At 42.2% G+C, this 27538-nt stretch overlaps 1 protein-coding gene across 1 annotated transcript; it reads right to left on the bottom strand.

Moving 5' to 3' along the window:
• Nucleotides 1–157: 157 nt before the first annotated feature.
• On the bottom strand, nt 158–27302 carry LOC142397591 (high-affinity choline transporter 1-like). Its single transcript, XM_075481072.1, has 8 exons — nt 27021–27302; nt 26215–26328; nt 25319–25474; nt 15584–15732; nt 11176–11319; nt 9899–10052; nt 3423–3640; nt 158–1405 (listed from the first exon to the last, which is right to left on the bottom strand). Exons 1-8 carry the CDS (start codon nt 27202–27204, stop codon nt 854–856), a joined length of 1671 nt encoding a protein of 556 aa, XP_075337187.1. The 5' UTR covers nt 27205–27302; the 3' UTR covers nt 158–853.
• Between the last annotated feature and the right edge of the window lie 236 nt (nt 27303–27538).

The following is a 27538-nucleotide window of genomic DNA, read 5'->3' as shown; positions in this document are numbered from 1 at the left end:
TTTTGCGTACAAATGCGATTAATCGTGATTAATCAGGGAAATCATGTGATTAATTAGATTAAACATTTTAATAGTTGCCCAGCCCTAGTTTTTACACTGGATAGAATCAGAATCCGGTCCAAGCTTTGGATTATCTGCTGGAGATGGGCCCTCGCTGCTCGGTGGCATCAGGGCACAACACACAGGAGGCAGGAAATGATGCAAAAAGGTCATCTGCGTAAATCTCTTTCTTTTAATTGCAGCATGCAGAATGTTGGACGTCGCCCCCTGATGACAGTTTCGTAACCATATCGATGTATTTTGGATTTCTACGTCAACAGCATTAATGAGGAGGTGAAATGCAACACACAGGTCAGTATACAAGCTTAAGAAGCAGCAACTCTTATCAACACTAATACAAATGCTTCAGCGGCATACCTGCTGCATCACATCTCAGTGTGTTTACTCTGACTGCAGGAAAGATGTGGGGTGAGGGTCAGATCAGGGGCTTCGAGAGGCCGTTGTTAAGTTCCATGAACACAATGCTGAAACTCAGGTTCAGCATTCAACTAAACATCAGCGCCTACAGCCGTTCAAACAACCGTAACAATTCGCCTGCAAAATTCTAGACATACGATGGCATCTGTTTCCAAGGTTCCATTATTCACTCTGTCCGTTTTTAAAGGATCATTGCTGCAGAAAATTGCAGAAAAAAATGCCGGGCTCTCACAACAAAGAGCATATGTGTGATATCTTCCACTTACGTTGCATATAAAAGTGTACAAAACCTCAAAGAATACAGTCCTATAACTAAAAGTGAATCATTATATCAGTCTAAATGTATAAAAAATTTATTTCAGTTAATGACTCTCACCTAAAATGTTGATTCTAACATTGGCTCGCATGCTTCATTGTCCTCATTTTGATCTTTCATGATTTGTTCCTTAGTGTCAGATTTGGTGTTGTCTTGTGTTTGTGTCGAATGTTCAGCTTTTACTTTGAAAACGTCCCATTTCTCAGGAAGCAGGCCTCTGTTGAAGAGCACAGAAGCCAGGTAGGAGAACAACAAGATGGCCACCAGGGCGGACAGCATGCAGATGGTCCTGATCGGGGAGCGCTGGATATAGACGCCGTTTACCAGAATGCACCCTGGGAATTTGATGAGGGGCTGTATCCCGAGCAGGGGCTCCCCGCACAGCACCCTCAGCAGGATGCCGACGGCGCAGCCCAGGACGGCTCCGTAACCGTTGGAGATGCTGAAGAAGAGGACGCAGACGAGCTGAGGTAGCATGAGGGTGTAGGTGAGGTCGGAGCGAAGCATCCAGATCATCAGGACGCTGTTGTCCAGGAAGGTGAGCGACGTGCCGGCCAGGCCCACGGCCACCACGGAGAACCGGATCACCCACTGGATCTCCCGCTCGGACGCCTGCGGAAAAGAAACGAGGCCGCGGTCAGGATCAGAGGATGAAGGCGAGGCAGGTTTATCTGCAGAGATGGGGACTCGAGTCACTGTGACTTGGACTCGAGTCGACTCAAGTTGCTGTTTTGAGGACTTGACTTGACAAAAAAGAAAAGACTTGAGACTCGACTTGGAAGTTAAAGACTCGGCACTTGACTTGACTTGAGACACGATGACTTGAATGACTTGAGTGTCATTCAGTTCGTGTTTTCAGTTTGAACATAAAATTAATAAATTGATTTAAAAAATAACATCGATTACCCGGTAGCAGCGCAGGCTGAGAATGGCGTCATGATTGGATCCCTACCCTGTCAATCAGTCATGCCCTCTCTACATACCTTACGTGTTTATTGGAGAGAATAAACTCATATCAGATATGCATCAACATCTCAGCGGGAGGGGGACCGAGAGTCATTGTCTTCAGCTTTTGTAATTACCATTTTGACGGCAAAAGACGAACAGCACAGTGCAAGACATGCGGCATCAACATCTCAGACAGCCAGACGACAACTTCCAACTTTGTTCGTCATTTGAAGATCCATTCTGACCAGTAAGTGCTTGTCAAATTAGCTAATATTATCCTGTTAGCCTAGTCGGTAGTTAGCTAACGTTAGCTTGAAATGATACAGGGTGGACAGGTTGGACACATTGGCCAATGATGTTTACTGACAGTTACTTATATCTTGTCTTTTCACTTTATTAAGATCAGATTCTGCATGTAAAATTGCAATAATAAGGTGACTTGACTTTGACTTGACTTGACTTGTCCAAGAAAAAATTACTTGAGATTTACTTGAGACTTGCACATGTGTGGCTTGGTCCCATCTCTGTTTATCTGCACAGCACAATTCAACAACAAGGCGATTCAAAGTGCTTTACGGATACATTAAAAAAGTAGAAATAAAAAGCATGATTTAATTTTAAACAAAAAAGAAAGAAATAAGAACATTTGATAAAATCAGGATTTAAAATGTGATTAAGTTTTGAAATAGAGCTTCAGATTTGGAGCTTTATTCAAATGCAGCTGAAAATAGGTGTGTCTTCAGCCTGGACTTTGCTGTGTTCAAAACCGCGTACTTCTCCTACTATTCCTACTAATTTTTTGAGTAAGTATGCAAGTTTGAGTAAGCGAGAAGTTCCCGGATGCATACTAGATTCGCCGAAATGTTGGGTATGCATCATGAGGTTACTACTCATACTCAAACTACCCAAGATGCAACGTAACGTGACGTCGCCGATCGTCATTTCCTGTCAAAACGGCAGTTTCAAGCTAGCTACAACGAGGGTAAGTTCACTTCCTGTTTTCAAAACAAAAGCACCAATTGTATCATAATGGCTATATATGATAAAAGGCAACGGGTATTTTATTTTGTGAAAATAACCGGAAGTGCGTTGCTCACTGCGGCTAGCTTTAGTAGCGCCGAATTCGTGGGAACAAAATTGTAAATAGCCGGTATTTTGTCAGGTTTTCAACACGTTGGGGATCTAAACGACTACTTTCTCGCCTGAAAATGTTTCAAATGTTGCTAAAGTTTACAGAGTTTAGAGCTTAAGCGAAATCAGCTTCAGGCCGGCTGATTTCGGCTCGGCCAGGAGCGAAATGCATTGTGGGTAAACGCTCTGCATACTGTCTGATCGATGAGTATGCAGTATGTATTATGTAGTTTCGAACACAGCCATGTTCTTAAATACACTGAGTGTTTCAGCTGATCTCAGGCTTTCTGGGAGTTAGTTCCAGACATGTGGAGCATAGAAGCTGAATGCAGCTCCTCCATGTCTGGTTCTGACTCTGGGAACTGATAGAAGACCGGATCCAGATGACCTGAGGGGTCTGGAGGGTTCATACTGGGTCAGGAAGTCACTGATGTATTCTGGTCCTGGACCATTCAGAGCTTTATAGAGCAGCATCAGAACTTTAAAGTCTATCCTCTGATGGACAGGCATGAAGAGACACTCTGCGTCCTAAACTCCTGCTCCTCCTCACCTGTGTCCTCAGGATGCTCCTGTAGATGTTGGAGGTGAAGATGGAGGCTGCAGACAGTAAAGCCGAGTCGGTTGATGACATCACTGCGGCCGCCACCGCCCCGATGCCGACAATGGAGATATAGGTTGGAGTGAGGTGCTGCAGGACGATTGGCAGGACAAGTCCCGTCTCCCCACGTTCAAAAGGAGACGGAGAGCCATAAGAAGTCAGGTTCCAGTCTGAGGACCACAGACAGGACACAGAACTTCAGTATCATCAATCAATCATTTAGAGCAGGGGTGTCCAACTCATTTTCACAGAGGGCCACATCAGCATAATCGTTGCCCTCAAAGGGCCAGATGTAACTTATAAATATAACTACTCCTTAATGTTAAATAACTCTGAATTTATTACTTATTCAAGTTACAAATTAGGGCTGGGCGAGTTGACTCGTTATTATCGCGTTAACTCGTTAATTATTTAACGCCGATAAATATTTTATCGCGCATTAACGCAGGTTTTATTATTGTAAAAGTCTGTTGAATGCATCACATTCACACAGTTACAGCAAACACCACAAAGCATGGAGTAATAAAATAAAGATAAACTAGCAGGTAACATCACCGTAACAGGTGCTCCTCGGTCTCTGTGTGAAGCTCATGGAGCTAACCGGCGCTACTTCCTGTTTTACTTGTTTCAACATAAAAGCACGTATTTCAAAATAAATTTTAAAAAACTCCTGCATTTACAGCCAAGTTGAATTGTCTTCTCAGCGTAGTAGTTCCAGTCTAAAATATCACTTAAAGGCAAAACACACAACTGATAGCAGCAAGTCATTCAAGGAAACAGACAGTGGAGCGAGGCTTCCACATAAAAACTACATAAAGATGCTGATGTTAAAAGTGTGTTTGCACAACAAATGTTATGGCACTTTCATTCATATGACAGCACATTTAAAATAAAACTAAATGCTAAAAGCTATACACGACTTTTGAATTCCTTTTTGGATTTTGCGTACAAATGCGATTAATCGCGATTAATCAGGGAAATCAGGTGATTAATTAGATTAAAAACTTTAACTGTTGCCCAGACCTATTACAAATATTACATATATATTTGCATAGATGTAAAAAAAAAATATGTTTGCTTGTTGCTCTGTTATTTTATCATAAATCCTTTTAATTTTTCAGGTTATGAAACCCACATCAACTCCATCAATCAACTATCAAACTATCCAAGTGAATAAAGAAAAATAACATCAAACACAAGTTGTGACATTAACTTTGTTCAAAACTTGAAATATCAAACAAAGCTAGCTTTTACTGCCGCGTTGTTTTCGGTTGTGGCTTTTAGCGAACACATTCTGCTGCGATCGCAGTTTGCCTTTTAATTCTTGGGCAGTTTGTTGTTTTTCTTCATGCCTGATGTCGGCACACTGAGCTCCGTGTTTGGTCTCAGAATGCGGACGTAGATCGTACTCTTTGACCACCGCCTCAGAACACAAAAGACAAACCGTTTTTTCTCCTTGAATTACAAACACGTATTCGCCTTCCGATCTTTCTTGAAACAGAAAAATTGATGCAGATGCCCTTCCATCTGCATCAATTTTTCTCTTCCTGGACATTTTGGGATCATTGGCTGTGTTCAAAACCGCATACTTCTCCTACTACTCCTACAAACTTTTTGAGTTAGAATGCGAGTTTGAGTAAAGTATACTCAAACTACCCAAGATGCAACGTAACGTGACGTCGCCGATCGTCATTTCCTGTCAAAACAGCAGTTTCTGTTTCAAATATGTTTATTGGAAAACACATAATTTCACAGAGAAATTTACAAACAACAATTATGTTCCCTTTGTTTTTTAACAATACAACGACAATGACAAAAACGAATAGTAAATAAACAAACAGAAACCAGCAACAACAAAGTTAACTTGGAAAGGAAAACAAACAAACAAAAACAAAAAACAAAAACACACGGTATCCTCCCACCCCCACCCCCCAACCCCAGGAGTGCATCCAACCAAGTCTAATCGGATTCCTTGTCAAGATGGGAGACCAAGGGTTGCCAGATCTTATCAAAGTCCTTCAATTTGTCCTTCAGAATAAATCTAATTCTCTCCAAGTGCAAGGTGTCTGTCAAGTCAGTCAACCAATGTCTGAAGGAGGGCACCTCTTTCCCCTTCCAGTTAAGTAAGATCAGTTTTTTTACTGTTATAATGCCATAAGCCAGAAGATGTTGGTGTGCAGCATTTAGCTTTCTTAACTTGTCAGAAGTTCCCAGAATTATTAAGATAAGATCTGGGTCTAATTGAACCCCCAAAATCAGTGAAAATTTTTTTAATATTTCATGCCAATAATTTTGAAGTTTGGGGCAGAGAGCATAACTATGTGATAGGGTAGCCTCCTCAGACTCTCATTTCTCACACAAAGGTGAGACTCCAGGAAATATTTTATGCAACTTTGTTTTGGAGTAATGTGGTCTGTGCTGTATTTTAAATTGAATTAAACAGTGTCGTGCGTTAATTGAACATTCATGGATGTGCTCCAAACTTCCCTCCCAAACATTGGGGGGTATCAGGGCTCCAGTCTCTCTTTCCCACTCTTCTTTTATCCTCTCCATTTTGGGAAGACTCATGTTTTGTAATGTTTCATAAAATTGCGAGATTATGTAACGTGGGTTGGGAAATAGGTTAAATAAACTCTCTATCTTGTCAGGATTTGCCCTTTCAAAATTAGGAAGATGTGTTCTAACATAGTCCCTAATCTGGAGGTATCTGAAAACCTGATTCTGTGGTAAGTTATATCTTCTTTGGAGCTGTTGAAAAGAAGCAAAGGTCCCTTCTATAGGTATAGGTTACCAACAATACAGATCCCTAGTTGCTTCCAGGTGGTAAAGGCCCCACCCAGAGGAGCGGGAGTGAAAGAGGGGTTTGCTGCTATAGGTAGCAGAAATGATACTGCCTTGAGCTTAAAATGTTTCCTTAGTTGTTTCCATGTCCTAGCTAAAGCATAGATTACAGGATTATGTTTAAAGTAATTTCTATTGACACGGGTGATAGTATAACTGCTCTAATAGAGTATGGTAAACAATCCTCCTGCTCCATCTCTAGCCCATGGTGAGGTGATGGGTTGTCATCTAACCAGTGTACCATAGAGCGTATCCCCGTGGCCCAGTAATATAAAATGAAATTAGGCAGTGCCAGCCCAGATTACTGAAAAAAGATTGGGCAAGGTATATGGGCAAGTCTTGAAGAAGATAAAGTAGCTGAGGGAAAAAAATCATCCTAATAGCATTCACTCTGCCCAGTAGAGAAATGGGGAGTGTTTTCCAAAATCGTATATTGTTTGTTAGCTTATTTAACAAGGTGGGGAAATTGGCCTTGTAGAGATCATTATACTTCTTGGTGATTACTATCCCCAGATAGATTAAACTGTCTGATGCTATTCTGATAGGAAGCTGTTTGAGCCAATCTTGATCTACAACCTGTACTGGTAATAACTCGCTTTTGCCCCAGTTAATCTTGTACTCTGAGAAACTGCCGAACAAATAAAATGTTTTCAATATTGAAGGGATTGTAATTCTAGGCTGAGTGACATACAATAAAAAAACAAAATGTCGTCCGCGTACAACGATATTTTATTCTTGGTATATTCTGTATTGTAGCCGTGTATGTCTGGCAGCCCTGCCTTGTGCCCCTACCCAGCAGGAAAGGGTCAGAAAGCGTTTTATTAGTGAGTTTTCTAGTTTCTAGTTCTCTTAAGTAAGCCTTAAAGGCTTCCCATAACAGTGTAGGAGACGTATTCTCATTGTCATTAGTTTCAAAATATAACTTAATGTTTGATTCTAGATATTCACAAAACTTTGTATGTGTGATGAGTTGAGGGTTGAATCTCCAATTTCTCTGAGCAGGCACAATTTCGCCAAGCTGTACTGAAAATTATACCGGGCTGTGATCAGAAATAATAATATTGTGATACTTTGCGTTGTAGGAAAGTGGCAGAAGTTTGCCATCAACCAAGAAAAAAATCTATCCTAGTATAGCTACTTTAGAGTGAAAGGAATATTCTCTACCTATAAAACGGCAGTTTCAAGCTAGCTACAACGAGGGTAGGTTCACTTCCTGTTTTCAAAACAAAAGCACCAATTGTATTGTAATAGCTTTCCCTATGATAAAAGGCAACGGGTATTTTATTTTGTGAAAATAACCTGAAGTGCGTTGCTCACTGCGGCTAGCTTTAGTAGCGCCGAATTCGTGGGAACAAAATTGTAAATAGCCGGTATTTTGTCAGGTTTTCAACACGTTGGGGATCTAAACGACTACTTTCTCGCCTGAAAATGTTTCAAATGTTGCTAAAGTTTACAGAGTTTAGAGCTTAAGCGAAATCAGCTTCAGGCCGGCTGATTTCGGCTCGGGCAGGAGCGAAATGCATTGTGGGTAAACGCTCTGCATACTGTCTGATCAATGAGTATGCAGTATGTAGTATGCGGTTTCGAACACAGCCTATATTTGTATTTCTCAATTCCACTTGTTGGGAAAATTGCATCGATTTGGAAACATTGCAGTCGTAGATAGCTATTTTCCACAGAGTGTTAGCTTTGTGAAAAGGCTAAGTAGGTTAGTTTATGATGAACTGTAACTCCTGTAGTTGGCGCAGTCCAAAAATGCTAGAATTCTATAGAATAGAATTCTACTGAATACCAAGTGGTTTTTAATTGAGCTGTGTTTATGGAGGCCTACACTGTCATAGGTGCCCTTCTTTTTGTTGATCACCTACAAATGACAAAAAAAAAACCGAATTAAGTGCAGAGATTTATTGCTGTATCACATTTATTACTGTATCACAAAACAGTTGTAATGCTTCCACACAGACGCTCACAAAGAGCAAGACAAGACACACGACTGACGCCTACCCACGTTTTTTTAAAAATTATTATTATTATTTTTTTTTTTCATCTTCGGTCGTTTCTTTTGGGCTTGTTTTCAGGACGGCTGTCGCTTATTTCTCGTCCAAGATCTGGCAACAGTGCCCACCTGTCCAAGTCCAGGCTCCGCTGGAACACAAACATTCTATGACTTTAGCTCTAACTCGCTGAGCAACTAGTTCTAGCCTAAAATCGAGGTGTGTGAACGTAGCTACAGGCAATCGTTCGGTTGAGCTCTTCAATTGAAATAAAATGCAATGGTCTTCCTGTTCAAGTACATTACAAACATTGCGTGAACCTGTTGTCGCATTCGCATTCCTTAATCAAATGCACTGCAGAACGACATGGCCTAAGGGCCATTTCACGCTGTAGCATACCCTGTGGTAGGCTATATTATCAACCAACCTATTGTTGGCATGCTGATATGTTAATATGCCAGACGTGTTCACTGATGTAGCCTACTCGGCTTTGGTTTACAACGAATCATGTCGGAACATCATTGCGCCCGTACACTTTTCAAAACGTCTTTTTGATTGTCCATAAGGTAAAGGCTTGAGCATCCCTGTTAGTCTGACAAAAATAATTTGGACCGTCTATTTGGAAACTGTAAATCAGGACTAATTTCTGTCAGTTTGCTGGCGTTGACAAGCGTGCAAGCAGTCTGATTCATGCCTGGCATGCAGACTAAATAGAATAGCTTCGCCCTGTATATTTGTCTTGCAACCCCTTAGGTCATTCAAATAACTAAATAGCCTAGATACTTCTACATGCTCCAGACTCGCTTGTCTTGTCCACGCTGAAACTATATAATTTGGACCGTTTGGGTCATTGAACGCTGATGATTTTCAGCGAATTAAAGATGCGACCAGGAGTAACCTTATGTGGACATCAGTTCACAGACTTGACGAACGCCTTTTCTAATGGGGGTTTCCAATATGTAAAGGCCTCAGGTACCGGTCCAGCATTCCTTCTATATTGCTCTAACGAAATACTATTTTAAGGCGTGTATTTGTAAATTATAGCTAGCTAGGACTAATAATTACTGTAAGTCATTTTTCCACGCAGTTGTAGCCCCAGCCCCCACGCCCCGCCCCCGCCGTTGACAACTCGTGTTCCTTTTTCTTTTTTTTGCCGCACCTTACTTATCAGGGGAGGGCGCGGCTCAAACATAAAGGAATCAAAACAAATACTGCTGTTAATTTAATCTGTTACATCACAACAGTATTATAATAAAATCCATACACCAAACACCCGTCACAACCCACCCTCCCCTTTCTCGAGCAGGACGATCTCCCAGTTGAGTTCAGTTGACGGAAAATCCGTCTGGACAAACTATGCAGGCTGTTCAGCTGACGGAAATCCGTCACAGCGACGGAGAACTTTAATCCATGTTTTAAGCGCTCACGGGCCGCATAAAAGGACGTGGCGGGGCACATTTGGCCCGCGGGCCTTGAGTTTGACACATATAACTTGGACCTTGAGTATCAGTTAAGCTCTAAGTGTCATAGTTTGGGCCAGTGTGAAGTCAAAATATGGAAATATTAATTTGTTTTTCTCTTCTTCTATCCTACCTGTTGATGCGGCTGCTGCTCCGAGGAGTATGGGAGGTATTCCCAAAGTGGGAACAATGAAAGCGGCTGCAAAGCAGGTGATTTTGGCTGTTGTTGAAGAGGCGGCAGACAGCGTCCTCTGGTGGAAATTCTGCAGACCCAAGTTCCCTAAACCCTTGAAGGAAAGAAGCAAAGGACAAAGTAAGGAAAATAAGACACGTAAGAAGGTGCACGGGGACATACTGTGGGCAGAAGCAATGTCTCTGCTGCACCAAAGGTCGGACGGCTGAAATATCCTCTAAAGTCCAGAGGAACAGTGCCAAAGCTCATTAAGATTCAGACGGACAAAGATTAATTTTGTCACGACATCAGCAAGTTAAGGAAAACTTTTTCAAGCCCAACAAGTCCTCTTTAGCACACAAAACATCCCAATTATATTTAAGAAAACTAGGGCTGGGCAACAATTAAAATGTTTATTCTAATTAATCACATGATTTCCCTGATTAATCACGATTAATCGCATTTGTTCGCAAAATCCCAAAATGAACTCAAAAGTAGTGTATAGCTTTTAGCATTTAGCTTTATTTTAAATGTGCTGCCATATAAATGAAAGTGCTATAACATTTGTTGTGCAAACACACTTTTAACATCAGCATCTTTCTGTAGTTTTTATGTAGAAGCCTCGCTCCACTGTCTGTTTCCTTGAATGACTTGCTGCTATCAGTTGTGTGTTTTGCCTTTAAGCTTTAAGTGATATTTTAGACTGGAACTACTACGGTGAGAAGACAGTTCAACTTGGCAGTGTTTACAGATGACTTTGGTTCTGTCGACTCCGCCGTCTGGAAGAACTTTAAAATGAAAATGGCCGAGTAAAAGTTCCGTACCCTTCTCCATGTTTGGTGGATCCGCCGATTACTTTCTTTCCCGGTTCCACAGCAGACAGCAACAGACTTTTACAAAATAAAAGCCTGTGAGCAACAGACTTTTACAATAATAAAATAAATAGTTTGAGTCTCGCATTGGACAGCCCTGTGCTGCGTGTCGTTCCCCCTCTCTCTGCCCCCTGCTTCCTGTCTCTCTGAACTTTCCTATCCATTAAAGGCACAAAAGCCCCAAAAATTAAAAAAAAACCTGCGTTAATGCTATCGGCATTAAATAATTAATGAGTTTACTCGATAATAACGAGTTAACTCGCCCAGCCTTAAAGAAAGTGTATTTGATCTGCAAAAAGCAGAGATATGAACAAACGACGAGTAAAAGTGCATTTCCTGGTTTTCATCAGAGCTCTTCGGTCTTACCAGAAGCAGAAAGTTATCGATCCACATCCAAGCTCTGTCTGCCTCCAGAGAACCCACCCAAGGAGGCCCGAAGGTGCGGTTGTAGGCCGTGTGAGTGATGTCCAAAACAGCAGGGCACATCAGGGCGAATGGGACGCATAACCACTAAGAAAACACAGTCGACACTTCAAAATGCATAATAGGCAAGTGGATGCACAAAACTAGGATTAAAACATTAAAGATCCAAGAAGAACACACATTTTTAGGGTTTTTCCTTTATATCAATGGTTCTCCTGATGAACCACACCCAAGGGGGTTGCTGCATGTGTTTCAGACCAAGGTTAACAAGGCCGTGTAAGGACATGTAAACCTGTTCAGATCCCCAAGATAAAAACCATTATGTGATCAGAATTTGGACATTATTAACATTAAAAAGATCAGCTAGGGTTTGGGGACAGAAAATGCATCTAAAACTGTTTTTTTTTTTTTTTTGGAAGGGGGCACATCTTCTGAATACATCATAAATAATCCAAATGCATCTATCGCTTTCACTCCAAAGTTATTCAGCAGATCACTTTCAGAGTCGGTTTGTGGTGATGATTTATAAGTCTTTTCTTACTCTGTAGATCTGCTGAGGAGACATAGACATCACAGGACTCAGAGAATAAGATAAGATAATTGGCCTGCAGCAGCTCTCTCTCAGAGATCTTTGACAGACGTGCAATCAATGTAATATATTTGCACGATCCTTAAATGCACTGTTCTTGTGGCATCTTTTATCTTTTATACACTTGATTATACTCTCTGATATTTATACTCTTACTCCGTTTAGGATTGTTCAAATCAAGTTTGGTTGTGCTGTACTCTGCGACATTGTTCTATGTCACTGCTCTATTTATTGTTGTTGTGTTAGTTGCACTGCCACTGAAAATCAAATTTCCCCTGGAGGGACAATAAAGCTCTGAGCTGAACTGAACTGAACTGAACTAGCAATATAATTCATGAACATTGACTTACCCCCTGCTGCAAAGCATTAAAGGGACAGTTCGCCTCTTTTGACATGAAGCTGTATGACATCCCACCAAAATGAGGCTGGAACTCGGCTCACAGGATGCAGCAGGGGGTAAGAAATATTGCTAATACGGGATGTCATACAGCAGGGCTATTCAAATGGCGGCCCGCAGGCCACATGCGGCCCTGAAGCAATACCCGAGTGGCCCGACTTGTGGTTCAGCCAAAAAAGCAGAGAAAACCCATGTCAAAAGAGGCGAACTATCCCTTTAATGCTTTGTACAGTCTCACAAACATGTTGTAGCACTTTGTCTCCACCAGAGGGCAGCGTGTGGAACAACCTGAGGCACAGGCCATGCTTGCTTTAGTTTCACCCTGTCGCAGACAGCAGGGCTCATAGTGGACAAAGAAAATATGAAAATAATTAAGATTGTGTAGAGAACTTTGTTTTTTACGCTTCTTCCTTTTTAGGGAAACCTGTTGTGGTCATCCCTTTTCTGATTCAGCTTTAATTTAAGTCATAAAATTGCACTATTATTCTGAAGGACACTTCAAACCCTGGTCTTGTTTGACCATCATCAAACTCCCTAATGCAGACTTTTGTCCTCGTAAAACTGGTAAAACGTCTGGTTCCAGGACACAAATACATAAATTGCATGTTATAAATGTGTTGCTGGATGACTCCAGCTCTTTATAACTGTTGCACGGATTATGGAGATCCAGATAATATTCGAACAAAGGCTGTCTTCCAAGCGCCTTTGCGCTACTGGCAGACTTTGAGGTGATGGGACGGGATTGGGACCTGGAGTCAAAGTGGAGCACATTAGATTGAGATGACAGTATGTGTCCCGTGGCACACAGTTAGTTAGAGACCGGCCCCTCTGATGCTGTCTGTGTCAGCATGTTTGGGATCTCCATCTGACTCTGGCTCAAATCCTCTGAGTCACATGGGGATAATGGGCTTTGCGTTGTTCCAGCAGTGTCCTTGATATTGTCACCCTCTTGCGTCATATTTATGTCGGTGCCAGAGCACACCAGCATTGTTTCAGCCTGTGTGTGGGTGGATGTTTTGATTCCTCTGAGTTTTTCCTTATTTCCTTCTTGTTCACTCTGTGCAGCAGCCGACCGCTTATCGAAGTGTCCCAAGGTTAATAGCTGATAGATGAGGAAGAGATGCTGCTGTGCTGTTTGGCCTGAAATATTCCTCTGAGTCAGATGTTTAGGCTGAGCGGCTCGGAAAAAACATTGAACTTACCTCCACTGTGAGGAGATTGTGAAAGATTGCATTTTAACCTGATTTAGGGCACGATTAGATACTGAGACGGAACAAAAAGGGCATAAAAAGTGACCTGCACAAACAAAGATGGCTGCTTATTCTACCTAAGAATCATTCAGAAGTCAAAGACATTCCTTTTACATGCAGAATCCAGCCATTTCCCTAACTGGAGAAGCTGTGACCTGCATATCCTGCACCAGTTCAGCTTCCTCTGATCGTTCCATCTATCTCTGTTGTTTTGTGCCTGACCCTGAGACTGAGGCATTCAAATCTGCTCTGTGGCGTTAGAGTTGAGGGTCTTTTCCTCTGGCTGCGGTCATAGAGTCACGCGCAAAAGAAAGAACACCGTCTTTCAGCTCGAAAGTTGAACATATCTGGACACATTTAGAAAAATGATCTAATCCGGACAATGTCTTAGAAAATATTAAGTATTAATATTATGTTGTAACACATGTTATTACAACATATTATATAACTATTTGGAGTCTATCATTCTACAGAGAGAAGTGGAAAACATTCAGGACAGCTGTCAATCTTCCCAGGAGTGGAACGTCCCAGCAAGGTCACCCCAAGGTCAGAAACCCAAGAGCTACATCTCAGACTCTGCAGGCCTCAGTTAGCATGTTAAAGGTCACCCCAAGATCAGAAACCCAAGAGCTACATCTCAGACTCTCCAGGCCTCAGTCAGCATGTTAAAGGTTAAAGGTCACCCCAAGGTCAGAAACCCAAGAGCTACATCTCAGACTCTCCAGGCCTCAGTCAGCATGTTAAAGGTTAAAGGTCACCCCAAGATCAGAAACCCAAGAGCTACATCTCAGACTCTGCAGGCCTCAGTTAGCAGGTTAAAGGTCACCCCAAGGTCAGAAACCCAAGAGCTACATCTCAGACTCTCCAGGCCTCAGTCAGCATGTTAAAGGTTAAAGTTCATGACAGCACAGTTAGAAACAGACTGAACAGGTATGGCTTGGGTGGAAGGGCTGCAGGAGAAAGCCTCTTCTCTCTAAAAAGAACATGGCAGCACAGCTTAGGTTTGCAAAGCTGCATCTGAACAAACCACAAGACTTCTGGAACAACGTCCTTTGGACAGACCAGACCAAAGTGGAGATGTTTGCTCATAATGCACAGCAGCATGTTTGGAGGAAACCAAACACAACATGTTTGGAGGAAACCAAACACAGCATATCAGCACAAACACCTCACACCAGCTGTCAAGCACGGTGGTGGAGGGCTGATGATCTGGGCTGGTTCTGCAGCCACAGGACCTGGGCACCTTGCAGTCATTGAGTCCACCATGAACTCCTCTGGATACCAAAGTGTTCTAAAACCAATTCATAAACCAATGCTGCCAACCTCCATGAGCGGAAGCAACGCTGGAAAGAAGAATGGGAACAAGATTCCCCCTCAACCACAAGAGAGACTGATAACGTCCAACAGCAAAAATAAAGATTACTTTAAATCTTTGGATCGAAATGTAGTTGAAAGAACTATTGAATCATTCGATGGCCTTATTTATGTTGAATAAATAATGATTTAGTGTAATATGTCGTGTGGTTGTTCATCTAAAGCAGTGTATCCCAACCCTGGTCCCCAAGGCACAAACCGCCCTGCATGCTTTCCATGTTTCCCTGCTCCAGCACACCTGATTCAAATGAACGGCTCACCCTCCGCCTTATGCAGAGCTTAAAGAAATGACCTAATTATTTGCATCAGGTGTGCTGGAGCAGGGCAACATGGAATGCATGCAGGGCGGCACTGAGCTAAAGTTCTATTTACCTCATTTAAAAACCACATAATGACCAGATTATTTGTATTTTCTTATTATCACCATGACATGATATGTAAAACCTTATAATTAATAGAGTTTTTCCTTTTTTTTTCTCAGTCAAAATGTTAAAAAAAATACTAAGTGGCCTTCTGTACCGCTGTGTACTTTGTCAATGAGAAAACAAGGAGAAGATTTCCGACAGCGTCTGCAACTTTTAAGCTGATGCTGTTATTTTCTCACCAAATTCTCAACAAGGAAGCGAGATATGCGACTTCCCAATAGTTTAACAGCTTTATTCTCATAAATTCTATTTTTTAACCCTGAACCAGACACAGTCGGGGGAGCAGATTAGGAAACGGGAAGTGCAGAAAACCCACCAAACTGATGAAAATGAGGATGAGCTGTATGATGTCTGTGTAGGCCACAGAGTACAGTCCTCCCATCAGGGTGTAGGTGATCGCCACGGCAGCAGAGATCCAGATGCTCACAGTGTAAGACAGGTCCAGGATCACACTCATAGTAACACCTGTCGAACACACACATTATGTTTTCAGTCGAGTTAAAAAAGTCGGCACAACCCTCAAAGTAATGTCTCACAGTGAGAAATTCTTTGTGTTTGCTGCAGATCAGGCAGAAAGTTGCAAAACTATCTATTTTAAGGCAAGTTATGATGTTCTCCCAACTTTAAAGGGATAGTTCGCCTCTTTTGACATGAAGCTGTATGACATCCCGTACTAGCAACATCATTTATGAACATTTTCTTACCCCCTGCTCCATCCTGTGAATCGAGTTCCAGCCTCGTTTTGGAGTTGACGAAGGTAGTCCAGCTAGTTGGCTGGGGTTTAAAAAATAAAGCGTTTTGCTTCTCAAAACAATATGCGTTCAAAAGAGTAATACATTTGCATCACAAAATCGTTCTCCAGGAAAAAGTCAGACCTCACAATCGCTTGGCCCTATTTTCTCTCCCTTCGTATCACGACATAGAAAATGAACTCAAATTCAATGTATTCACAAGTAAATAAGCCCTAAACTGTGTTATAATAAGAGTTTAAAACAACCCGAGTTGCAGTTTAAGTACTGCTTTAAGCTTTAAACTCCTAAAAATCTTCAGAATGCACTCACATTACACATTTCTAATGGTCACATCCACAAATAAGCCTGTTAATGGCTGATAATGTAGACCGTGCAGACCGAGCAGCCCCCTGCTTCAGGCAGCAGGCAGTGATACGAAGGGAGAGAAAATAGGGCCAAGCGACTGTGAGGTCTGACTTTTTCCTGGAGAACGATTTTGTGATGCAAATGTATTACTCTTGTTAGATTCAGTTCTTTTAGTAGGAGGCTCAAGAATGGACCAAAGTAATTCAAGTGAAAATGAAGTCTTTATTGGTATGGCAACAAGTGCAGTATTTCAGCGCTGGGGTCCGTTTCACGTAGCAGGTTCAACCAACTCTGAGTCTATTCCTGATCTCTGAGTTGATCTACTCTGAGATAGAAAACCCTGAGTTTTCGGTTCCACAAACGCTGATTTGAGTGAGGTTAATCAACTCCGAGTAAGTTCACCTTGAGTTTAGCGCGTGCACCACAACTTTAAAAAGCCAGCATCAACGGAACCCCGATTCGACGAGTCACCTTGGCAACGGGGAAGAGGAGGGGCTACGTTTTTCACCAACCTCGAATTGGAAATCTTAATGCGCTCATACGGCGAGTTTCAATACGTTTTTAGAAATAAGTGCAACACCGCTACAGCAGTAAAAGTGTCATTTTAAATGTAGTCCTTTGCAATCACAATAATATTACAGGGAAACTGCTTGAATGGTAGCCCATTCATTTATTTCATTTAGGTGCAATCCCGCAGGGGAGAAGCGCTCTTGGCAGCAGTTTAAGATGAAATATAAAAATATTGTTCAAACAGGTGAGACCTCGGCATGGAGGTACCTCATTTTGATCATGTTTTACACTGTAAAATAAATATTAAGTGGCTATTTGACTGTGCAGTTATTTTATTCCCAACATAATGCTGTTTTCACACACATAAACTATGTCTTCTCATCTATATCATCCATCCATCCATTATCTATACACCGCTGAATCCGTCAGTCGGGTCGCGGGGGGGGCTGGAGCCTATCCCAGCGGTCAATGGGCAAGAGGCGGGGTACACCCTGGACAGGCCGCCAGTCCATCACAGGGCCACATAGAGACAAACGAAACAAACAACCATGCACACTCACACTCACTCCTAAGGACAATTTAGAGTCATCATCTATATCGTGTTCTGTTAAATAATTAAGCCTATTTAAACTAACACAGACTTCTACTGAGCCAACAGAAAGAAGGCAGATGCCCATAAAACGGGTGGTGGCCACCACCTCTAACGGAAGGGCAGTGGCTGAGGGAATCCCCGGAGGGAATCCACCCACACGAGTGCCTTTATAAAATATAATAGGCCTATATATGTCTTTTTTAAGCCTATTCATACAAATATTTTTTTGTCTTTTATGTCTTTTTTTTCTTTTGTCCCAACACATTCTGATGGTGCCACTCAAAAAGATAATTGTCTGTCAATGCAAAAATCTATGCGCGGTCTGATAACCATCTCCGACGAATATTTATTTCTTTGCGCAATAATGCTGTATACCTTCATCCACGGATCGTTGTCAAAGGGACATGTTCGTGAAAAAAGTCGCCTCCTACTGTGCCTAATGGACTTCTAGAAGTAGAAGAACTCGCTCTGCTGACTGAATGAATGAGGAAATCAAATGGCGTGTGTGGCTGAAAGAGGGCGGAGACAGAAAGAAACTCAAGGTTTCTTGAATAAAACCTGGTCCCGACCAGGTTAGGTTCAGAGAGTCTGTTACTCCGGTAACTGACCGTGAGGTTAAGTTACCGATCTTTGTGAAACAGGCTAGAGTTACCCCTCTTTCTCGGGGTTGAGTTACCTCCCTTTGTGAAACGGAAAACTCAGGGTTTCCCTCATTTCAGGGTTAACCTACTCAGAGTTTTCACTCAACCTGCTACGTGAAACGGACCTCTGGTCTCAGTCTGACAGACCTCGCAAGAATCTGTCAGACCGAGCCCCGTATCTCCAGTTACACCTCGTATATATATCTCCTAGTTTCCCACGGTGGATCCCTTGTTGATCAAATGTGATTGGATATGAATCGTACTAACCCAAATAATGTCTCTGAGGAATTCAAATAATGTGTGTGTATCAATCTGCCCTTGGTTTCCCAGGCTTTCCTAATTGTTTTGTCTTTCTACTCCTGCATCACTTAAGGTCATATGGAAAAGTACTGAGACTTATTTCATTCCTAATGTTTAAGAACAAAGCCAATTATAACAATCCCCATTTTGAAGTGATTTTATCATTTCAACTAATTCAGTCAAATAACTGAGGTAGGAATGTAATCTTCTGTATTGTGTCACATCTGTATTAGCAGTAGCAAGACTTTAGCAGTCACCCCCCAAACTGCAAGAGCCACTTACCTTTTGAGATGTAGCACAACCAGTTAGGAGACGTCTGTCATCCCCCTTTTGATGTGACTTTATGTGTTATTATGTAAGCTTATGTGAAAGCTGTTCATCATTGCAATTAAAGCAGCAAGCAAGTCTTCATTGCACAGGCATGGAAATAGTAAACATAATTGTAATGCTTAAGCAACACTTTCAAATCCGGACTATTCCATCATTTTACTCGGAACAGAACCTCTTTCCGAGAGGGTTAAGACCTTCATAAGTCAATGATTTTAACTCTGCAAATAAGCACATTTAGAAAAAATGCTGATGCTTTAGCAAAACCTTCTATATCAGGAGTATTAATCAAGATTCTACAAAAATAGAGACTCTTTTCTAGTAAGTTTAAAACCTTCCCCACTCAACTGATAATAACTCCGCAAATGAGCACATTTCTTAATAGATTATATGTAGAAAATAATAATTTGCTATCTGCCTTGTGTGTATGTGGCCCCGCACCCATCCTCTGTGGGGAATCTTTGTTCATAATGGCCTAAAACCTTATGTGGCTAGCAAGGCCTTGCTCCCCCATAAGTACCATAACAACACAACACTGATTAATCAAAAAATTTACATCATTTCTATTCTACTGACACTCAAACATTGCATAAGGCAATTAACATTACCAGCAGGTTCGTCCACCGTTTGCAGCGAATAGGAGCGAAAACCCGATGGCTGAACCGGGAAAAATTCACCTATGGCCCCTAGTTCCACTTGGCGACCGACCAACCTATTACTGTTCTAAGTCTAAGGTCCCGCTCCAAACAGCCGAGTCACCCCACTGGCAATTGACCTTCTAAAAATGATTCATTATCAGCCTTTAAGAAGAATTAGCTAAACACTTTAAAAATGAAACACAACAAATATAAATTTAACCAAGGCTCGACTATATGAGTAATTAGCCTCTTGAACAATTATGATTAACTTTTCTTTTAAATGATATATCTTTCTTAGATGACCACGTGACGAGTCGTGTGGTCTCTTGTGGTCCAATCCTGTCGGTGCTCTGTTTTCCTCTTGGCTGAACGTCTGTTCAGCATTCTGATCCGGAACTAATCTTGGAAGGAGAGGTCACCAGTACATCGCTTCCTTGAGGGATATTCAGCATCCCCTCCCTGTTGTGTAGTTCTCCACCATCATCTTGGCATGATGGGCAAGGCCTCCCAGAACTCAAGCTTATGAGTCCTCCGGCCGTACGTCCTGTAGTGGTTCTGAATCTGTGGAATAATATTAGCAAATCTCGCAGCGCAGTAGTGCAAAATGTCATTTGCACTGTATTTTTCTACTTAGGGCATGTCTCTTTGAAAGGTTCAATTTTAATGCCCAATTCATAATTTATTTATTTTTCATATGGACCCCAAATCAAAACAAAAGCAAAATAAATTAAATAAAAATAAAAATAAGCCAAAACAAAACCACTGGCCAGTTGGTGTACCCCTTGCTTTTAGGAACTAGAATAGTCATCAAACTGCTGTGCAGCCTTAATGAGAAATCCAGTATCATCTCCTTATTTTGCTGTGAAAAAACTTCAAATTATTTAGAGAACACATCATCACGATCAGCATCAACATCAACACAGTTGGTATAATCCTTGTTTTTAGGATAATTCTGCTGTGGAAAAATCATAATTGAGTTTTGGGATCATAACAACACACAAACAAAAACAAACAACACTGAACACCAGACACCACAGGTTAGGACAACAGATGACAACAGATGGCAAATATATATCGCATTTCTGGGTTTGCCCAAGCAACCCTCCTGTTTTCATTGGGGTCTAAGTATACAAACAGTGGTCTTCATATTCTGAGTTTGACTCCATGTCTTCCTTTTCCAGGTCCGGGAAGTCTTAATGCAAAAGAAGATATAAACACACACAGAATTTTTGGGAAACTTTGAGAAGTTTTAGTAAACCATGATTAATTGTTAATTAATCGCCAAACTGCTCCACTGCAGTTTCTCCTCCTGTGTTGTTGTTTGCTGCAGGACAGAAATATTTGTAGTTAGTTCTCATATTGGGAGCAGCACAGCATCAAGAAAGCAGACATTTTTCCAATGACGAACTGATTAAAAGATAAGACCGTTTTTTTTACATTGGGCCCTTGATTTCACATTATAACATGATGTTCTACTCACCCCTGCTTGTTGTTTGTCATTTGGAGCTGTTCCGAAGATATTCGCGAGGTGTCTGGCTGCTCTCTTGAGATATTCGGCCATGAAACTGTTTCCTATGGGCAAGCTTATACAGGCACAAACTATGCTGTTTATAATTTATTAATTACTGTACACTAGCACTGATAACGTGGAGGTGCGTCGCTTACTTAAAAAAATCCGGGTTACTGTAATTTTGATTTTTTTTTGTCGTAAAGTGGGTGTTACTGACGTCCTGGTCGTGCTACTACCACAGACAGCCCACAGACCTGCTGCCTATTTATTCATTCGGCTAAAATTCAAAATTAGTAACCCGGATTTTTTTAAGTAAGCGACGCACCTCCACGTTATCAGTGCTAATGTAGAGTAATTAATAAATTATAAACAGCATAGTTTGTGCCTGTATAAGCTTGCCCATAGGAAACCGTTTCATGGCCGAATATCTCAAGAGAGCAGCCAGACGCCTCGCGAATATCTTCGGAACAGCTCCAAATGTTCAACAACAAGCAGGGGTGAGTAGAACATCATGTTATAATGTGAAATCAAGGGCCCAATGTCAAAAAACCGGTCTTATCCTTTAAGTTGTTTAGGATAAATATTGTCAGTCCTCTGTGAATTCAGGTCAGAGCGTTAAAAATAAAATTTCAGCATTCAGTTATGGAATTACAAACTACTTCGTTACACAATAGTTACTTGTGCACGGAAACCCCAATATTGACGACAAGTTCCTCGAATGGGATATTCATTTATAAAATGAATTTATCTTGTCACTTTGTTCGAATTCACTTATCAGGACACTTATTTACTTTCCCTTTGTGAGACTATGTGTATTATACTTCACGTGTTACCATTCAATGCAAACATCAGACAGTACATTAAGTACATTAACACTTGGATTTATCATGACCAGAGGACAACTTAATTCAGACAATTTCATTTAGGTTATTCAATATGCAGAAATTACACATTTAGTCATTAAGTGGTGTTCTGCTCACCTTTTTATGGCGCCTGATTGTCTGAAAAAAGCTGTCCCTCCTATCACCTCGAGGCGTCCTCCCTCGCATGGGGGTCAGTCGCACGGCACAGTGGTCTTTGAGCTTTCGAACCTCGTGTCACGGCACCATTTGTTAGATTCGGTTCTTTTAGTAGGAGGCTCAAGAACGGACCAAAGTAATTCAAGTGAAAATGAAGTCTTTATTGGTATGGCAACAAGTGCAGTATTTCAGCGCTGGTCTCAGCCTGACAGACCTCGCAAGAATCCGTCAGACCGAGCCCCGTATCTCCGGTTACACCTCGTATATATATCTCCTAGTTTCCCACGGTGGATCCCTTGTTGATCAAATGTGATTGGATATGAATCGTACTAACCCAAATAATGTCTCTGAGGAATTCAAATAATGTGTGTGTATCAATCTGCCCTTGCTTTCCCAGGCTTTCCTAATTGTTTTGTCTTTCTACTCCTGCATCACTTAAGGTCATATGGAAAAGTACTGAGACTTATTTCATTCCTAATGTTTAAGAACAAAGCCAATTTTAACACTCTTTTGAACGCATATTGTTTTGAGAAGCTAAACGCTTTATTTTTGGGGCCCCAGCCAATTAGCCGGACTACCTTCATCAACACCAAAACTCAGCTGGAACTCGGCTCACAGGACGCAGCAGGGGGTAAGAAAATGTTCATAAATGATATTGCTAGTATGGGATGTCATACAGCTTCATGTCAAAAGAGGCGAACTATCCCTTTAACCAGTTCATTTGTGTTGCATAAACCAAACTGAACAGTGACTAGAAAATGCTGACGCAGTTAAAAACATGGTGAAAGCAGTGAGTCGGACTCGCATCACAGACGTTCAGCCACGTTTTTTAAGCACATTCAGAGCAGTAATCACAGAGGAGAGCTTCATATTTCGCAAGAGTTTAACAACCGTCTATAACCGTTTCAAACTTGCACTGTTGATCTGTTGTGATTACCCAGTCAAATCTACAACAGAATGTGTGGAAAAAGAACAGAATCCAGGTGTCGCAACGGTCCAGTCAAAGTCCAGACCTGCCTGAGATGCTGTGGTTGGGACCTTATGTAATCAGAGGTCCAGAAAAAGCAGAAAGTGGGCCCACATTTCGAACACTGCAGATTATCCTCCTGGGCATGAACAACAAGTGAGCGTGTGTGTTGACAGAGGCTGCAGCTCCGTATTCCTTTCTGCTGACCCATATGATGCTTACCACTCGGAAATAAATATTGTACGTAGGTCCAAATACATGCAGTATTAATACCAACGGAAGATTCTCAGTGTGGAGAAGCCGATGTATTGCCTTCCCTGCACCTACCTGCTCCAGGCGGTTTCACAACCACTTACACAGATCTTTTTTGGCCATACTTTGCCTGTTCCGGCAGGTATTTGTGCCACACATGTGACCTTAATGATGTGTCATGTGCGAGTGACCTTTCCACTGCTTATAAGCCGATACTCCACCACCAAACCAGTTTAGGACTAACAAAAACAAAGAAGCCTTTTCAGATTCAGGTGAAACGTCTTCGAGAATCAAGAAAAAAGAAGTTTAGCTGCCCATGTTCAAGCTCCCGGGATCAATTCAGAAGGCTCAGGCGACTAATCTGCCATTCTTACCAAACCGTAACGACACATTGTGATTTCCATGGCAGCCGCTCAACAATATTTGCTCCTGTGATAGAGTGTTTCCAACGGAAAACGTCCCGCTGCGAGGCCGAAGAGAAAGTTCAGGCTCTGCACATTTTCCAAACTTTCTCCTGTTTTCCATGTGTGAAAATGCTCGAGTTCGGGCGCATTTAATTGGATTTAATTGAACTGAATGATGCTTATTAATCCCTGAAGGGAAGCGATTCCATTGCAGTGCAAATCATTTGGAAAAAATTATGATAGACGCGGAAAAAAAACCTAAATAAAGATCGAGTTTAATGTTGGAAAGTCGGGAGAGAAACGGCAGTAGTTTGTAGGTTGGCAGCCAGGGAGCTCGTGCAGACTCAGCAGGTAACAGTCCAATTCTTAGGAGACAACATGAATGGAAACTCACGGCTAACAGTTGGAGTTCCACAGTAAGTACTCTCTCTGCTCTGCCTCTTTAGCCAGTTATATTCTTTATGTTGGGCTGATGCCTAACACCACAGTCCCAGTATTCCTGCTGTGTCCGCTATATTTATCGAAGCTTTCACATCCCAGAGATAATCGAGAGAAGAAATGGTTCAAACTTCCTCCTCCTTCGCTCTTCGTTTTGTTCCCGCCCTGCATCCTAGGTGTCTCCTCTTCAGTTAGCATGGATTTGGGGATCTTATTCTGGGCATTTCATGGGCTTTAAACACTATATGAGCAGAGCTACTGCAACAGGCATGTATCATTAAAAAAAAAAAAAGTTTATTTCCATGGAAATTAAACGACCTCTCACTCTCACGCAGTATAATAACATTGAAGGAGTTTGTTACTTTGTTTGTGTCCAGATAAGAAAGGAGGTTGTTTAATTTCCATAGAAATAAACTTTGTTTTTTATGATACAGGCCTGTTGCACTAGCTCTGCTCATATTGTGTTTAAAGCCCATGAAATGCCCAGAATAAGATCCCCATATCCAGACATAATCGAGAGAAGAAATGGTTCAAACTTCCTCCTCCTTCGCTCTTCGTTTTGCTCCCGCCCTGCATCCTAGGTGTCTCCTCTTCAGTTAGCATGGATTTGGGGATCTTATTCTGGGCATTTCATGGGCTTTAAACACTATATGAGCAGAGCCACTGTGACAGGCCTGTATCATAAAAAACAAAGTTTATTTCCATGGAAATTAAACGACCTCCTTTCTTATTTGGACACAAACAAAGTAACAAACTCTTCCAAAGTTTTTATACTGCGTGAGGGCGAGTTTGGCAGCGACTGAGCTGAAGCCGATTTAGAAGGTGACTTTTCTGACAAAGCAAAAAGGAGTTTTGGAGCTTGGATGGGAATACCTGCTTGGCCTTAGACGGGTTTCAATAACTCGATCTCTATCCGTGTCTGTTGGAGGCCTGTTTATGTATTCTGCTGCTTGTTTTCTTACATTTGTAACCCTTCTTTATGCAGTTACAGTCTGCCATAACCTTGCTTGATGCTTTGATTGCTGAATTCAGCAGAATCCAGAAGATTATATCATATTCATGTTAAAATTCTTAACATATTTAAAGTTATTGTGGCCAATTACTGAATTTGGTTTGTTGCAGCTCTCTCAGGGAGGAGAGTAAAACCCTCTCAGATCGATCCCTGTTATAATTTGAATTCTGGCTCCACGGGCAGAGTTATTTCAGAGCGCCTGTAGAATACAGGAAGAGGCTTGTGTTTCACTCCACACCTCAGAAAAAGAGCTGCGATTAACAGCTGCTCGGCTGCCAGGATCAACACACAAGGCTTGAACGCATCACTGACACTGGAGGTGTTACATATAGAAACATTCTTACCTAATCCGATGAGTGTTCCTGTCACCCACATAATCTCCGATATGAGTGTAGCCAGCGAAAGGGCGGCTGTCGGTACTTTTCCATATTTGATCTGGAAGGGATCCATCATGGTCACGTATTTATTGTTCCTCATCGGCTCGGCGAAGAAGAGGCCACCTCGGTGATGAAAGAGGAAGATTAGAAGGCTCAGATGTTTGGGTTTTTATCATAAATATGCATGATTTAACAGGAGAGAAGAGCTGCCGCTCTGGAGTCAGATGGACGGATAGCTGAGAGCCACCTTAAGTGCTGCTACAGAGTTTTTACTGGACTAATCCACTGCCTGCCTGGAGTCGGTCTCTGCCCGCCATCACTGCTCAGCTGCCCAAGAGATTATTTTATTTTTAGTCAAGTCAGATTATATTTGTCTGTTAAACAAATTGGTGCGACGTCAGAAACGGGAGACTCCAGCATTCAGAGGTCCAGTCACTTTTGCTTTTAGCAGAAAATGGATCCGCGGCCTCGCCCTTGACTCAAGCCCGTTTGGCATTGGCACTCGTCATGCTTTGACCTCATTCTTCCTTTCAAAGAGCTGCCCTTGTCTGTGACTTTGCCCCGCTGTGGCCACACTCTCCTGCCCCACAGAGGACAGTCACATGGTCAAAAGTGGCTGTTTTTATCGAGCGGGCTGTTTTAATCATCCAGATGACTGCTGTTTACTTGATGAGGACACTCAAGCCTCGGGACTCCCAGAGATCTAAGAATAATTAAATCCATTATTCACCCATCCAGTGGGGTGTCCAATGAGCATTACAGCCTCACGGGGCACCTAGTGGAGCTATAAATAAATGCTTATGTTCCACAGGGAATATGAAACTGACCCTCCAGTGCTTGTCAGCTTTAACATGAAATCTTACCAATTATGAAACACAGAGTCGCTGTGATAGGCATTACAGCCCAGATCAGTCCCATGGAGGGGTTGTACACCGCCTCAGCTGTGCCCACGATAAATCCTCCTCCAACCCACGTAGCTGTTTGACAAACACAGACACAGATAAAGACAAAGGACTAGAAGGACATAGCTGCTCTCCTCCTCCTCCACCAGCCCACAACCCGACACTGCACACCGGCCCGGCTGCTGTAAATTTAATAAGACATTACCTTTTAATGGGGAATAACTGTCTATTTAATGAGCAATCCCTTTAAAAAAAAAAAAAAAAAAACACCCATGACCTGAAAGCTGATTCATCACGCGAGCTGGAAAAAAGCGCGCGTTATATTCATTAGAATAAACGGAGAAGCAGAAGAAAAAGCGGCTTCTATTACATTCTACATGTTTCTGTAAAGTCAGCTCGCTTTAACTTTCACTTCCAGCTTCTGTGTGAAAACAGTCTGCATCGCATGCCGTTTCCCTTCTTGCTCACATCACCCCTTCATGGATTATATTCGCAGGGCTTTTTTTTGCGGCACTTTCGGGTTTATTATCAGGCCGTTATAGCAATAATGTATAGGACACACGTGCACGTTTTCTCATCTTACAATACATTTTACATAAAGACTCCTGAAAAAAAAAAAGAGCTTCATGTCAAATAATTCAAAGCGCACCACAGTTTCCTGGAAAGTAGAAAGTGTTTAAGAAAAGCGGACGCGTCAGGGCTGTGAGGCGCAAATAGTGGGATTATCCCCTCCGGTCCTCAGCTCATTAGCCGCCGCAGTTACTGGCCTGTCATGGTGAAGATGCCGACCACCAGGTTGATGCCCCGGTTCCCCAGCAGAGCCATCTCCGTCTTGTCCCCCTGGCCCTTCTTGGCCTCCTTCTTGGACTTGAAGGAAGCCCAGATGCCGATCCCGAGAACCAGGAGGTAGAAAAGCATCATCACGGCCACTCCGGGGATGTTGAGAGCCATGATGAGGCTGCAGGGTTCCGACTGAAGCGCTGAGCGTGTGTCGGGCTGCGTGGATGGAAAAAGCACATCCCTCTGTGCCGCCTGTGAGCGCGGTGGGGGGAAGACATACCCGGAAATTCAGCGGGCGCGCCCGGTACTGCAGATACCCGCCGTGACAGGGTGACACATAAATATATGATCGTACATGTACATATATGCCAAATCCCCACCTTCATGGCTTGCATTAACCCTTGTGCGGTCTGAACATTGTGTTTGCTCCCCTTGTCCTACGGGTCAAAAATGAGCCGCCCTACCAAAGCCCCCAAATAAAGCAACTTCATTGAATTTTAAATCC

This window comes from Odontesthes bonariensis, chromosome 2, assembly GCF_027942865.1.
Source record: "Odontesthes bonariensis isolate fOdoBon6 chromosome 2, fOdoBon6.hap1, whole genome shotgun sequence".
In the NCBI taxonomy this organism is placed as follows: domain Eukaryota; kingdom Metazoa; phylum Chordata; class Actinopteri; order Atheriniformes; family Atherinopsidae; genus Odontesthes; species Odontesthes bonariensis.
This window is presented reverse-complemented; position numbering and strand designations above follow the sequence as displayed.